This window comes from Vipera berus (genome assembly GCF_964194415.1).
Source record: "Vipera berus genome assembly, chromosome: Z".
Taxonomy (NCBI): Eukaryota; Metazoa; Chordata; class Lepidosauria; order Squamata; family Viperidae; genus Vipera; species Vipera berus.
In genome coordinates, this window is record NC_138205.1 from 94,143,282 (window position 1) to 94,157,510 (window position 14,229).

A 14,229-nucleotide genomic window follows, 5' to 3' on the forward strand; every position below is an offset into this window, starting at 1 on the left:
TGAAAGGAAATGTAGACATCTTTTTAAAATGTTGGTTTATAATTCAGAAGAAAGTAACATTTTGCTTCAAGATGAACTATTTTAAAAGAGATGTACTTTCATGTTTAGATTTGTTTTGACTATATTTAGTACAGTCATTTATTTATTAATTTGAAAAGGGTGGCATATTCTTGGTTTTTCAATGTTGTTCTCTCAGTTTTTGAAGTTGATTAGAACTTTGAATTATATCTCTCTTAAGATCTGACTGAATAGACCTGATCACCACTGTTGCAGCTTAATCTACTATGCAATTGTGGAACTATTCACTGAGATCCAGACAAAATGCCAAGAAGCATCTTTATGAAAATTTATTTATTTATTTATTTAATTGGATTTGTATACCGCCCTTTCCCGAAGGACTCAGGGCGGTTAACAGGGTAATTAAAACAAGAAATAGAAAAATTAAAAACAATTAAAAAGATTATAACAGTCCCTGAAAAAGTAAAAACCCCCAATTAAAATTAGAATTAAAATTCTCAGCCTGGGCCAGAGAGCTCGAAGAGCCAGGTCTTCAGGTCCCGGCGGAATGAACGGAGGTCGGGGGCAGTCCTCAGCTCCACGGGCAGCTGGTTCCAGAGGGCAGGCGCACCCACTTGAGAAGGCCCTCCCCCTGGGTGTTACCCGCCGGCAATCTTTTACCGGCGGCACCCTGAGAAGACCCTCCCTGTGGGAGCGCACTGGACGAAGGGAACTTGATGCTGGCAGCAGGTGTTCCCTCAGATATCCCTTGTGGATATGACCTTGTGGAGAAATTATGTTTTAAGAAAATGGTATAGTTTTCTGCTGTTTTCAGAAACATGTTTTATGCTCTGTCTTATTCAGAAGCATTGATTTCTACTGATTATTTTTCAGTCAACTGGTTACATATAGGTCTATTTCAGAATTAGAATACTTGATATAGTATTTATTTTTCCTTCTGGACTATAATAGAATAATAGAATCTCTAGGAGGCTTAATTTTTTTTGTATATATAGTACGTGTGGCTGAACATTCACTTTATTATAAGATAAATTAATGCACATGTTAGTAAGGACAAAATTAAACAGAACTCTTCAATTATCTAAAATTGATGCTTTGCCATTAAATTGTGGTACTGTGATACAAAGTAAAGTTTGCAAGATGTGGAAATCAGACAAACAGAACCTAGATCATAAAAGTGTAGACTAATAATTTTTTGTGATAAACAGTGGAAATACTGATTGGAATCATTAATCCCTCTTAAAAATGGTAGGTAATTTAGTCAGTATTAATGTTAAAGCAAAGAAATGAAAGAAAATTAAAAGAAAATTTGGAATTGCTTTCTTATTCATTATTTAATTCCAGTGGAACAGAGAATGAATGAATGTGTGATATATGCATCATAGGGAGAAAAACAAATTAAATATAAACACCATCTGTAAGTTAAATGCTATAATTAAAAAAACAGGTAGATAATATTTTCCTTCAGACGGTTTTTAAATTTTATTTCCAATGTGCAGCTTCAGCTATTTTGTAAATTATGGCTTATGCAGAATGCCTGAATTAGTACATGTACTGTATGTGACCTCACCATTGTTTTAAAGCAATTTTCACTTTGTGTGACATAGTTCAGTCATAGAAGAAGAAAAACATCTTTCCTGTCAATTTCATAACATTCTGCGAAAAAGAACGGAATTGAGAATTTGCAACAGAAAACCACAACCCGTTACAGGTAGACTTTTGTTCAGAGATAAACCAGGCTTTAATAGTGGTTGGAGAGTGCAGGGAGGAAAGAGGGAATCAAAAGGGAGAAAGGCACCCAGGATGATTAGGCATTTGGAATGCTGTGTATCCATGTTTGGCCTATAAAACAATGTTGGTGCGCTTCAGGTTCTATCATCATAAAATAGTGCTTTCTTGTGGGATAAGAGGTCCAGAGAGTAATAGCTTTGTTGTTTTTCAAAAAACCCTTGAAGACCTGACTTTTTGTTCAGGTTTGGGCAATGATGGTGTATACTTGTTATATTTATATAAATAAATAAATGATAATAGGCAGACAAAGAGCCTGATGTGCTATGCACTATATAACGTTTATTAAAATAGCACCATAGCTAAAGTTTGTGGGCATGGGACTTCTAGTCAAAACTAGCTTAGAAACCTGGTGCAATATAGTATGTTAAAAGCACTTTTTATTTTCCAGTGGGCCTATTCTTATTGAAAGGCAATTGGTTATCAAAAGGGGATGTTTTGGAGATGTCTGTTCTTATTTAATCAGCTAATTCCAGATTTGTAAAGATCTTCTGAAAAGTTCTTTATTCTTTTAACTGAATTCTGTAATAATATGTTAAATCATTATTTTTCCATTTGATAGGGTACTTTGTAAAAATGCTTATGATGACTCAATACTTTTCACTTCCCTTTTCCTTTTAAAAGTGGTTTTGACTGTGTTTATATAGCGTCTAAGAATACTTTTTTTTGTTTGGCAGAGCATTCCATTTTTAAAAAGATTTATGTTCTTGCTACAGCTTTCAGTTTATTAGAGATTGCTTTGTTCCAAACTTTAGCCAAACTCACTGCCCCATTTATTCCTCAGCTGATTCAGTGAAACCATCCTATATACTCAACTATCTTTTATACTCTTAATTTTTACTTTTTTTCTTATTCCCATGTCCTTGTATTTTATATGACATAGAAATCAATAAATCAAAAGTACTTTTAAATGTTCATACATTTATTAGGGATGCACATTTGATTTTGTACCTTCATAAAGAGAAACAAAATCCTTCTAAAGTAATCTGAATTGAGTTGGAAATGCGATGCTTTGCGCTATGAAGCAATGTACAGAGGGCATTTGCAAAAAGAAAAAAAATGACTCTGTGCCCACTACATTTAATTTTTATTTCATGTGAAAACCTTTGAGAGAGGAGAAGCAAGAAGGAAAGAGTAATAGAGTTTTTCTTATAATATAATCTCTTTTATATTCTTTTTGTAGTAATCCATTTTGTCCCAAAACAAAACAAACTAAAGGCTCCATTCTAAACCTCTTTAAAGAAGTGAAAGAATGCTATTCTCCAAAATTCGGTCACCTATAAAATTGGATAGATTTCATACCCTCAGTAGTGTCTATGGCTGTATATTTTTCTGTGAAAAGCTACAGCTATGTGTAGTTTTCCAGGGTAGTTACAGAAAGTATGGGGATTTGATGAACTGGTCTATTTCCTGAATTGCTAAATCAGATCAAATCCAAATATCAGTCAGTGCTTATCACTTATTCTGAATATTTCAATTCAGTACATAAATATACAACTGTGAGGTCATTGTGTGCTTAAGGTATCAGTCATCAAACACTCCAAAGCAAGTGATTGTGAGTTGTAGATGCAAAATACATAGTCTTCATGAATTAGGGCAATTGTAATAAATGTATCTCGCTATTTATATTTCTTTTTCAATAGTACAATATTTCTATAAATCAAACTCAAGAACTTATAGATCCATAAAGAAAAATATTCTAATATGTAATATGTGTCCCAAAGACCTATTATTTACAATATTTTATAAATTTTTATTGCTATTGGAAATTGTGCTATCATTAGTTAAGTTACTGTGCAGATTTTATAATACAAGGACATGACTGTTAGAAACGACTTTTTAGAATTCATTGAATAAAAACAAAGTATTTTGTAAACTATTGTAACATTAGTTTGATTTAAAGCATTTGTTCAATCTGCATTTTATTTTATACATTTATTTGACATAGAAATAGAAAGGTAAAAGCAATATGTGATATAAAGTATGCAGCATTCACACTTTAGTTTTAATAAAGCCTTATTTGTCTTCCTTACTTCCCAGAGTATATACAGGCAATCCACAAAGAAAGTCTGGAAAATGGGAAGATTGAGTGCATTGTCTCCTCTCTGCTGTATGCTACTAGTGATAACAAGATAAATGATATGGATATTGGTCCTTGTGAGGAAGCATCACATTATGTAGTAGAACATAGACAGCAAGAAAGGGAGTTTTATTATCTGTTGGAATTCAGAAAGATAGAAATCCTTGAATTTTCAAAAATAATATTTTCTTTTATAATTTGAATCTGCATATTTTAGAAAATTGTCCTACTGTAATAGTGTAAAACTACGGTAATTCAGAAGCAATGTTGAACATAACAAAATCACTGGTTTGAATCTGAGATACTAATGTATATTTAACCAAGTAAAATATTCCTTATACCAGGGGTGTCAAACTCAATTTCATTGAGGGCAGCATCAGCATTGTGGTTGCCCTCAAGGGGCCGGGTGGGTATGGCCAGGGTGGGCGTGGCCTACAGGGTGGGCGTGGCTAGAGTGCGTATGGCCTACTGGGTGGGCATGGCCAGCTCTACATCGTTCGCATCAAGGGGGCCTATGGGGGCCTGGGCAGGAGTGGGAGAGATCTGAGGGTCTCTGGCAGAAGGAGGGTCTCTGGGCCAGGGCCAAGGCAGTGGGGGCCGTTCCCTCACTGTTTCCAGGATGGCTTCGCGGGCCGCATGAAACCACTTCGCGGGCCGGATCTGGCCCCCGGGCCTTGTGTTTGACATGTCTGCTTTATACTGTTAGTGGATATATTTAAAAAGTAACCGTATAGTAAAAGTTAATGTATTTATATATTGAATTCCTTTAGTATGTAGCAGGTACTTTTTTCAGTTGAGCTTGGCTCCAAAGAGTTCATTTTAAATTTTATAAATCAATTACATCTATTTACTGCAACCTATCTATATGCCATCCCATTTACAGAAACATTGTATGGCTTATAGTAGACATGTCAAACTCACGATGTCACATGATGTCACGCAACGTATCGGGACAATTTTGCCATTGCCAGCAATGGGGTGGGCACGGCTTCTGTGTGACACGTCTGGCCCATGGGCCGGCAGTTTGACACCCCTGGCTTAATAGTATCTCTAGACATAATGTAAGAATTCCCTTTACTAATGACAGGCCAGGAAATTAAACCTCTGACTTTGAAACATTCAGGCTATTAGGTTTTCTGTCCAATTCGTGTCTTTTTGTTTGTTTCCATGGTTTTTTTTTCAGCCATCTTTTTTCTTTCTTTCTTTTTTCTTTTTCTTATTCATCTTTAATTCTAGAGCAACCAGATAATACTAATGACACTACTGAGTCGGGCAACTTTGTTATACCCGAGATTAGTGTCACAAATGTGGCTGGAGAAAGAACCAGGAATGGGGAAAAAAACAGAATACCAGGAGACAGTGATCAACATATTCAGGGTGTACAGGAAATTCCTACAGAACCTAGAGTTGACAGCAAAAGCTTGCCAGAGATCAGGAGGCAAAAATCTGTAAGAAAAATTATGGAGGATGGATTAAGCTCACCTGGCAGAATGCAATTTTAGCAGAGCACTTTGTAGCTACATTCAAAAGGTATAAATTGAAAGGGTCATGGCTGCATGTTTGAGGATTTTAGTATTCAGTAAATAGACATTTGCATGTACTATTAGACAAACACAACTGCATGCTCTGCACATAGAGCTGATCTCTGTGCTCCACATATTACAGCATGCTGACAACAAATAGATTTATCTTAGCTTGGGAAACCACACTGAGAGATTCAAATTGCATTAATGCTTAACTTGGACTTTTCAGTTCTGAGTCATTCCAGCATTTTTATTTTACACATTTGAAATAACCCTGTCTTTCAAGTGTATATAAACAATATCAATTTATTTTAATATTTTCTCATTTGTTACATTATATGCTCCAGTGTGTTAGGTTTCCAGTTTCATCACCAAAAATTTAGTTCTTTAGTACAGAATGTGACCATTCAGCTCTTAACAGTATAAAACACTACTGGATTTGCTAAAAATGTGAGCACCTGCAGGTGATGCCCTATTGGCTGGTCTGCTGTTCTGATTATCTATTTCCGTGATTATTTTGCTGTCTGTAGTACGTAGATACCTTGATTATACCCGGGTTTATTCCTCTTTCTAGCTGTTCTAGATCTAACCTCTTCTGAATCTTGCATGAATAACAGGTGCTTTAAAAAAAATCACACAATGAGATTGTAAGCATGCTTTTTGTTTCTTTATATTTTATTGTAATAAATTACATTCATATAATAGATGAGCTTCTTGCCTGCTCTTGAATCTTTTGTTTTGTGCTTGAATAGAAAGATCTATCAAGAACCAATGAAATATATAGATTGTTCTGTCTCCATGCAGGTAATGAATTAGGAATTCCAAAAGAAGAAGTATCTGAAGTTGATGAAGGCTTTTACTCTAGAGCTACTTCTACTACAAATCATTCTATTTCATCAAAAAGTAGCAGCAACACCAGTAATAAGACAGTAATGGGCAAGAGTCAACGAAGGCCTGGAGGAAACAAAGTTGGAGGAAAAGAAAAAGATACGAGTGCTGAATCTTACAAAGAACATTTATCTCACAAACAAAGTCAGCGTGCGCTCAGTGAAAATCTAGAACTTCTCTCTTTAAAAAGGCTGACCCTAACTAGCAGCCAATCACTGCCAAAATCAGGGAGTCATAGCTTGGCTAGAACTAGCACTACTCTTTTTAGTAAATCCTTTGAGCAAGTCTGTGGTGGTGTGATCCCAAGTAATCATAATGGCACAGAAACAAATAGGCTTTCAGTGTGCAGTTTGCAAGAAGGGAATCTGATATTTGAAAGTGAAAGAATAGATCTTATGGTTTCAAACAAACAGTCTAATCAGCAGCGACTACCTACTATCAGCATTACTGTTTCAACAGACCAATAATCACTGAACGTTGTGTAGAAGAGAGGTCATTCAATGATGATACTACATTTTAGAATCTTTCAAGCTCTTTTTTAGTCAACTAAATTGCTTCAAGTTACTTTTTTTTAACAATAGTAAAACCTAAATTCTTTCAATGATTAAATGTTAAAATGGAGTAGAATGGATCGTTCACTAAATACTTTACAGTATTGATATTTTAATATGTGGAAAATTTTAGGAATTAATTTGATCAGTAGATAAATTGTGTTGGAAAATGATTCTGTTATATTCCTCTATCAGATCAAATTTTTAATGTGCTATTTTTGGATGTTGAACTTTTATTTCAGTCATTATTAGATGTGGCCTAAAATTGGCTTGCCAATTCCATTCTTAAAAGCAAGAACCTTCTTTCTTAGGCACACGGAAAAAGGTTATAGTTTAAGTAGCCGCTGATATTTGAAAAATAATATTCAGATCTATGTACACAATCTGTTATCGATAAAAAATTAATGTGTCATTATTGTGCCAATACTGAACAATATGTTTTCAAGCCACTATTTTCAAATTGTAACTTTTAAAATAGCTATGGTATTCCAATATATGCAAATCTTTTCTGCCTTCAATAACAGCCATGAATATTTTACAGTATACAGCATGTTCATATATTATTATTTTCTAATACCATTAAGAAAATAATATTTTTTTTTATCTTTCCCACCATCCCAGCCCTAGAGTGTTAATACTTTGTGCTGGCCTATCTTGATTTGATTGATCCAGCTGCCAAAGATTATATTTGCTGTTGCTTTTAAACCATCACTAAAATGGGTGTAGTTCAGTGTTTGTATAATTTTATGTGTACAGGCCGTAGTGGTATTGTAAAACAGTGTTTTGGATTTAGAATATACAGTAGGTCTTGGCATAGGTCTAAAATTGAATGCACAAAGAGATCAGCTGGAAGAGGAGAAAGTTATTCATCCATTTGGAATGCGCTACAGTTCTACTTTTATAATGCCAGTGAATTCAAAATGATTAGGCTGATACTTATTTTCTGGCATTAGGGTCTATAAATCAAACTCAGGAAACAATACTGAATCTATTCTCAAATTGAACAGAGATATTCATCTAAAATAATTTAGCATTTTTAAGTGGAAGAGTAGTGTGGATTAGAAATACTTGTTACTTTCATTAAACTGGTTTTAAAATTGCATCACATTAAATCATAAGCTTTACACTATATGGGAAATAGTCATGACGATAACAGATGATATAATATTTTGGAAGGAAAAGATTTAATTTTGTCTTCTAAAAATACAATTTGGCATTTTTATTTTCCCAAATTTGCACCCTCCTCCCCCTGATTTCAGCTAATTAATTAATTTATAACAACTTTACAGGGGATTAAAGAATGTATATGAACATTGGCATCACATTCTAGTGCTTCCTACATGTTCCTGAATCTTTGAATCCTCTTGCAAGAATAACACTTTTTTTTACTCCTCCAACCCACTGCTTTTTGCAGTGTTGCTTTTCAACCAAAACACTTTCTAATAAAGATTTTATATTTCTGTTTTTAAGCAAGAAGCAGCTTGATAGACTGTTTTTATATTAATTGTACCATGTAGTTAGAAATTCTATTTGTATTCAAAGAGAGACTTTTCAATTTCCAGAGTCCCACTTTTTTAATAAATAGGAGCTTTTTTTGCAATTGTTTGTAATTGACATTTTTGGGAACTCTTTCCGTTTTCTGACATATCTGAAATTTAAAATGGACAAAACCTAACTAATTTTAATTTAATTTTATGAAATTTCTGGAATGCTTATTATAACAGTATTAATAGGCTTTATCCTTACACAATTTTGTACGTATTTTATGGTTTACTAGTACTGTATTAAACATTGATTTTGAAGAATTAGTTTCTGTGCAGGAATATACAGCCATTATAGATGAAAACTATATGAATTTATCTTACAGTTCATTATTTAAAATTCCACAAGATGGAATTAAAGCATTTATAGTACTAAAGTTTTAGGACTCGAGAGAACATTTTTGTTTTAGTATAAAACAACTTTTTTTATACATTCAAATAATTTAGAATTTGCCCAAATGCTACAACAGATGATGGAATAAGAAATCTATAAAGTTAAGTTGCTTGAGTGTCTTTGAACAAGGATATGTGACAGCTATCTATTCTACATGGTAATATAAATGTATGGCACATATGCATAGTTAATTATATTTATGCATAATCAAAATATGAAATAGAAACCAGAAAATATGAAATAATCTTAATATATACAAAATGCACAGTATATTGATACTAATAAAAATGTTTCCCATAACTTTTGAAAAGCACAATGTATTGAAATATTTTAGCAGAATATTACTGAGGTATTCATATTTTGATTGAGTGCAATATGAATAATTTTTTGTGTTTGACATTCTTGGTTTTCATATTTTAAACTGAAAATGAAGTAGACTTTTCTGTGGTACAGTAATTAAACTTTTGTAAAGATCCATTTCTATTTATTGAATATATAAGTTCTGTGAATTTTTCAATAATTTGTCATTTACAAAGATGAATACCACTTTATAAACTATTAACAGTATAAAATAATAAAATGTGCTACTTACTTTTACACTATACACTTGTGACCATATCCTGTTTTAATTACAAAGTGTTTTCTGTATTTTAATAAATGAACTGTTGAGTTCAATTATGTATTTCCATGATAAAGCCACCTCTTTTAACATTGATTTACTTAGTTTGCAAATATTGTTTTCAGTTACTGAAATAGTTTACATTGATGATGATGATGATGATGATGATGTAAGTACCTGTCACATTGGATTTTAGCAGTACTGGAATTGCAGGTGGTGGTAGACTAACCCACTTAGTCACAATCCCAATAAAAATCAGTCTTCTGTTTTTGTTTGTTTATTTTATCCATAGCTTACAGTTTATTGATTATGTTATTCCTGTCCCTCTTAAGGTGCCAGAACAAAGTATTAACTACAAAGTAAAAACTGGACTACAACCAACTAACCCTATTTTTAAATATTAAATACAAAAAATCAGAACAAAAGCTCCTCTTTCCCCTTTGGACTGGGACGGACCTGGGCACAAGCCACAGTGGGAGAGTGGCTTGTTTTACATCGGCAGCCCCATAGAGGTGGGAGCTCTATGGGTTCTGCCCCACCCAGGGTGTGCATTTTGGACCATCCCCGGGAGCAGACTCGCGCCCCGTCGTGAGAGGACGGGTTGTGGTCTGCCCCTGGGAGCATCCAACCGAGTGGCAGCAGGTTGGTGGATGGCCCAAATGTTCCACTCCTTACCTTCGAACCTCCTGTTGGATTTTTTAACCATTGGACTGCCCTCTCCGGACTTATTTGGACTGTATGTACTGATATTCCGATACGGACTTGCTCGCCCTCAGGGGTGCCCCCCTCTCCTGGGTGCGTCCCGCCTTCTTTGCTACTCCCAGTCTCGATGAAGGGCCCAATTATTGGGACCCTGAGAGATGGCCGGGTAAGGCCAGGGGCTCTCGATATAAATTTAACAAGAGGCCCCTGGTTAATTTTTTAGTCAAATTTTTTAGAGGGTTAGGGAGGGGGGTGGGGGGTAATGGTTGTCTGACTATGGGGGGTGGCCATACAACCGTGTTGCAGGCCAGGCCTGGGTCCGACGGCGTTCGGGGGGAGCGGGTTGTGGTTACATCTGGGGCTCGGGAGTGGGTCGTGGGATTACCGATTCCCACGACACTGGGGTATGGCAGCAGGCGTATGGACAGAGGGCCGTATCATTACCGGGAGGGCTGTCTCCGCTGTTTGCAAGCGGTGAGGCGCTCCGACCCTCTGGTTCTTCCCCGAGGTGCCGGGAGCGAGGATGTGCAGCCTCCTGAGCTCCGGCTGGTGTACCTGAATGCCAGGTCCGTGGTTAATAAGGCTCCCCTTGTGTGGGATCTGGTGGAGGGTGAGCATGCGGACCTGGCTTGTATCACCGAGACCTGGTTGGGTCCAGAGGGTGGGGTCCCTTTGGTTGACCTTTGCCCACCAGGTTTCCGAGCGCTACACCGGCCTCGGGCTCAAGGTAGGGGCGGGGGAGTGGCAGTAGTTATTAGGGAGACCTTATGTCCGCGGGAGACCACCGTTCCTCAGATAGTCGGGTGTGAGTCTCTCTTTTTGAGGTTTGGTTCGGGGGCGCAGTTGGGCTTGCTGCTGGTGTACGTTTCGCCTAGTCACACAGCGGCAGCCCTGCCCGAGCTACTCGATGTCCTCTCCGGTTTGGTGATTGAGTTCCCCAAACTTCTAGTTTTGGGTGACTTCAATCTACCATCCCTGGGAGGGTCATCTGAGTTAGCCCGGGAGTTCATGGCTTCCATGACGGCCATGGACCTGACGCAGGTAATTTCTGAACCAACTCATGAGGGAGGCCACACCCTTGACTTGGTTTTTTTATCTGGACGGTGGTTGGATGATCTTGGTGGGGGCTCTCCATTTATTATGCCCCTGTCATGGACCGATCATCACCTCCTGCGGCTGGTCTTCCGTCTTGCCACCCCCCACCGTGGGGATGCAGAACCAACTAGATGGTACCGCCCCAGACGCTTAATGGACCCTGACGGGTTCCAGGCAGCGCTGGGATCCCCACCTGCCTCCGTCGCTCACAGCTCGGTGGATGCCTTAGTGGAAGCCTGGGAAAGGGCAGCCACTGAGGCACTGGACCGAGTTGTACCCTTGCGGCCCCTGACCCAGTGCAGATCCCATCGAGCTCCATGGTTCTCCGCGGAGCTCCGGGAGATGAAGCGTCGGAAACGGGGCCTAGAGAGCTGCTGGAGGTCCAGCCGATCCGAATCCGACCGGTTGCGGTTAAGAACCTATATTAGGTCTTATCTCGCAGCGATGAGGGCAGCGAGGTGCAATTACTTCTCTGCCCTCATCGCGTCCGCAGATAATTGCCTGGCCGCCCTGTTTAGGGTGACTCGCTCCCTCCTTAATCAGGAGGTGAGGGAGGATCCCTTGCAGGGTCGTGCCGAGGAGTTTGGTCAACATCTGTCGGATAAAATCGCTCGGATTCGGACCGGTTTGGACTCCAGCTGGGCAGAGTCTGACAGGACACGGGCGGTCTTGTCAATGTTATCTGGGAGGAGTTTGATTCTGTGACCCCTGATGAAGTGGACAGGATTATGGGGAGGTTGAGCTCCACCACATGTTTATTGGATCTGTGCCCTTCCTGGCTGGTTTATGCAGCCAGGGAGAGGACACGAGGCTGGTTCCAGGCGGTGATATCTGCTTCTTTGAGTGAGGGTAATTTCCCCACCGTCTTGAAGGAGGCGGTGGTGAGACCTCTCCTCAAGAAGCCTGCCTTGGACCCAACTGTCTTGAACAACTTTCGTCCAGTCTCCAACCTTTGCTTTCTTGCGAAGGTTGTTGAGAGTGTGGTGGCGCATCAGCTCCCTCTGGTCCTGGATGAAGCGGATTATCTGGACCCGTACCAATCGGGTTTCAGGCCCGGGTACAGCACGGAGACGGCATTGGTCGCTCTGGTGAATGATCTCTGGAGGGCCCGGGATAGGGGATATTCCTCTGTCCTAGTCCTATTAGACCTCTCGGCGGCTTTCGATACCATCGACCATGGTATCCTGCTGCGGCATCTCAGGGGATTGGGAGTGGGAGGCACAGTTCTTCGGTGGTTCTCCTCCTATCTCCTGGGACGTTCGCAGTCGGTGTTGGCAGGGGGGCAGAGATCGGCCCCTAGGTCTCTCGTTTGTGGAGTTCCTCAGGGTTCGGTTCTCTCGCCTCTCCTGTTCAACATCTACATGAAACCGCTAGGTGAGATCATTCGTGGTTTTGGAGTTGGGTATCATCAATATGCTGATGATACCCAACTTTTCATTTCGACCCCAAACCACCCCAGTGATGCCCTCGCTGTGATGTCCCGTTGCCTGGAGGCGGTTCGGGTCTGGATGGGGAGGAACAGACTTCAACTCAACCCTGACAAGACTGAGTGGCTGTACATTCCGGCATCCCGGGACATTCAAAATGTTCCATCACTTTCTATGGGGGGTGAGTCTTTACCCCCCGTAGATAGGGCTCGCAACTTGGGAGTCCTCCTAGATGCACGGCTTACCTTAGAAGATCATGTAGTAGCCGTGACAAGGGGGGCTTTCGCACAGGTTCGCCTGGTGCGTCAGTTGCGGCCCTATCTAGACCGGGATGCCCTGTGTACGGTCACTCATGCGCTCGTGACCTCTCGTCTTGACTATTGCAATGCTCTCTACATGGGGCTTCCCTTGAAGACCACTCGGAGGCTCCAACTGGTACAGAATGCGGCCGCGAGAGTTGTCTTGGAAGTTTCCCGGTACTCCCATGTTACACCTTTGCTCCGCGAGCTGCATTGGTTACCAGTTGTCTTCCGGGTGAGGTTCAAGGTCTTAGTGATGGTTTTTAAGTCCTTACATGGCATGGGTCCGGAATACCTCGGGGACCACCTGCTGCCGGCGTCGACTCCCCTCCGCCCCATGCGTTCCCACAGAGAGGGCCTCCTCAGGGTGCCTCCAGTCAGAGAATGTCGTCTGGTGGCCCCCAGGAGGAGGGCCTTCTCTGTGGGCACTCCGGCTTTGTGGAATCAGCTGCCGGTTGAGCTCCAGATGGCACCGGATCTCCGCTCCTTCCGGCACGGATTAAAGACCCATTTATTTGAACAAGCTGGCCTGGCCTGATGGGGAGTTATTTAGGGTTTTAATATTTATATATATTTTCTATTGTTTTTACTGTGGGCAATAATTTAATTCTTTTTTAACTTTTGTATTTTTGTAGTTTTATGATATGCCCTGTTCACCGCCCTGAGTCCTTCGGGAGAAGGGCGGTATAAAAATTTAATAAACCAATAAACCATAATTAAAGAAACAGAAAAAAATAGGCAAATTGAAATAATTACTCCATAAATTCCTGGTTAAATAGGCATGTCATCAACTCCCTTGTGTAAGTAATTGCATGAGGTAGATTGAATGTCTCTAAGAAAAACAATTCGTAACTGGGACTCTGCCTATTCTTAGCTATCACATTTGGCTAACTATACCAGTAAGACATAAATAGGGCTACTTTTGCTTAGCTGAATCACATGTACAGGTAGTCTTTGACTTATGACCACAATTGAGCCCCAAATTTCTGTTGCTAAGCAAGACTGTTAAGTAAGTTATGCCCCATTTTATGACCTTTCTTGTGACAGTTGCTAAGTGAATTACTACAGTTGTTAAGTTAGTAACATGGTTGATAAGGGAATCTGGCTTCCCCATTAACTATGCTTATCAGAAGTTCGCAAAAGGTGATCACATGACCCTAAGATACTGAAATTATTATAACTGCCAAGGTCCAAATTTTGATCAGAGGGCAATGGTAATTCTTCAGCAGTTATAAGTTATATTTTTAGTGCTCTTGTAATTTAACAGCCACTAATGATTATAAGTTGAGGACTACCTGTATTGG

The 14,229-nt window shown here is 39.4% G+C and overlaps 1 protein-coding gene and 1 long non-coding RNA gene across 2 annotated transcripts in view; one reads left to right on the top strand and one right to left on the bottom strand.

Annotated features, from left to right (window-relative positions):
- HYCC1 (hyccin PI4KA lipid kinase complex subunit 1) overlaps positions 1-9,670 on the top strand; it is a 49,535-nt gene extending 39,865 nt beyond the window's left edge. The window contains exon 11 of the mRNA XM_081344158.1: positions 6,214-9,670. Within this exon, the coding sequence (XP_081200284.1) occupies positions 6,214-6,764 (551 nt within the window). The 3' untranslated portion in view covers positions 6,765-9,670. The remainder of the gene's footprint in view (positions 1-6,213) is intronic.
- The window catches only part of LOC308677609, a 30,107-nt gene continuing 22,076 nt past the window's right edge, over positions 6,199-14,229 (bottom strand). Inside the window, exon 5 of the long non-coding RNA XR_014028532.1 lies at positions 6,199-6,363. This is a non-coding gene — a long non-coding RNA (uncharacterized lncRNA). The remainder of the gene's footprint in view (positions 6,364-14,229) is intronic.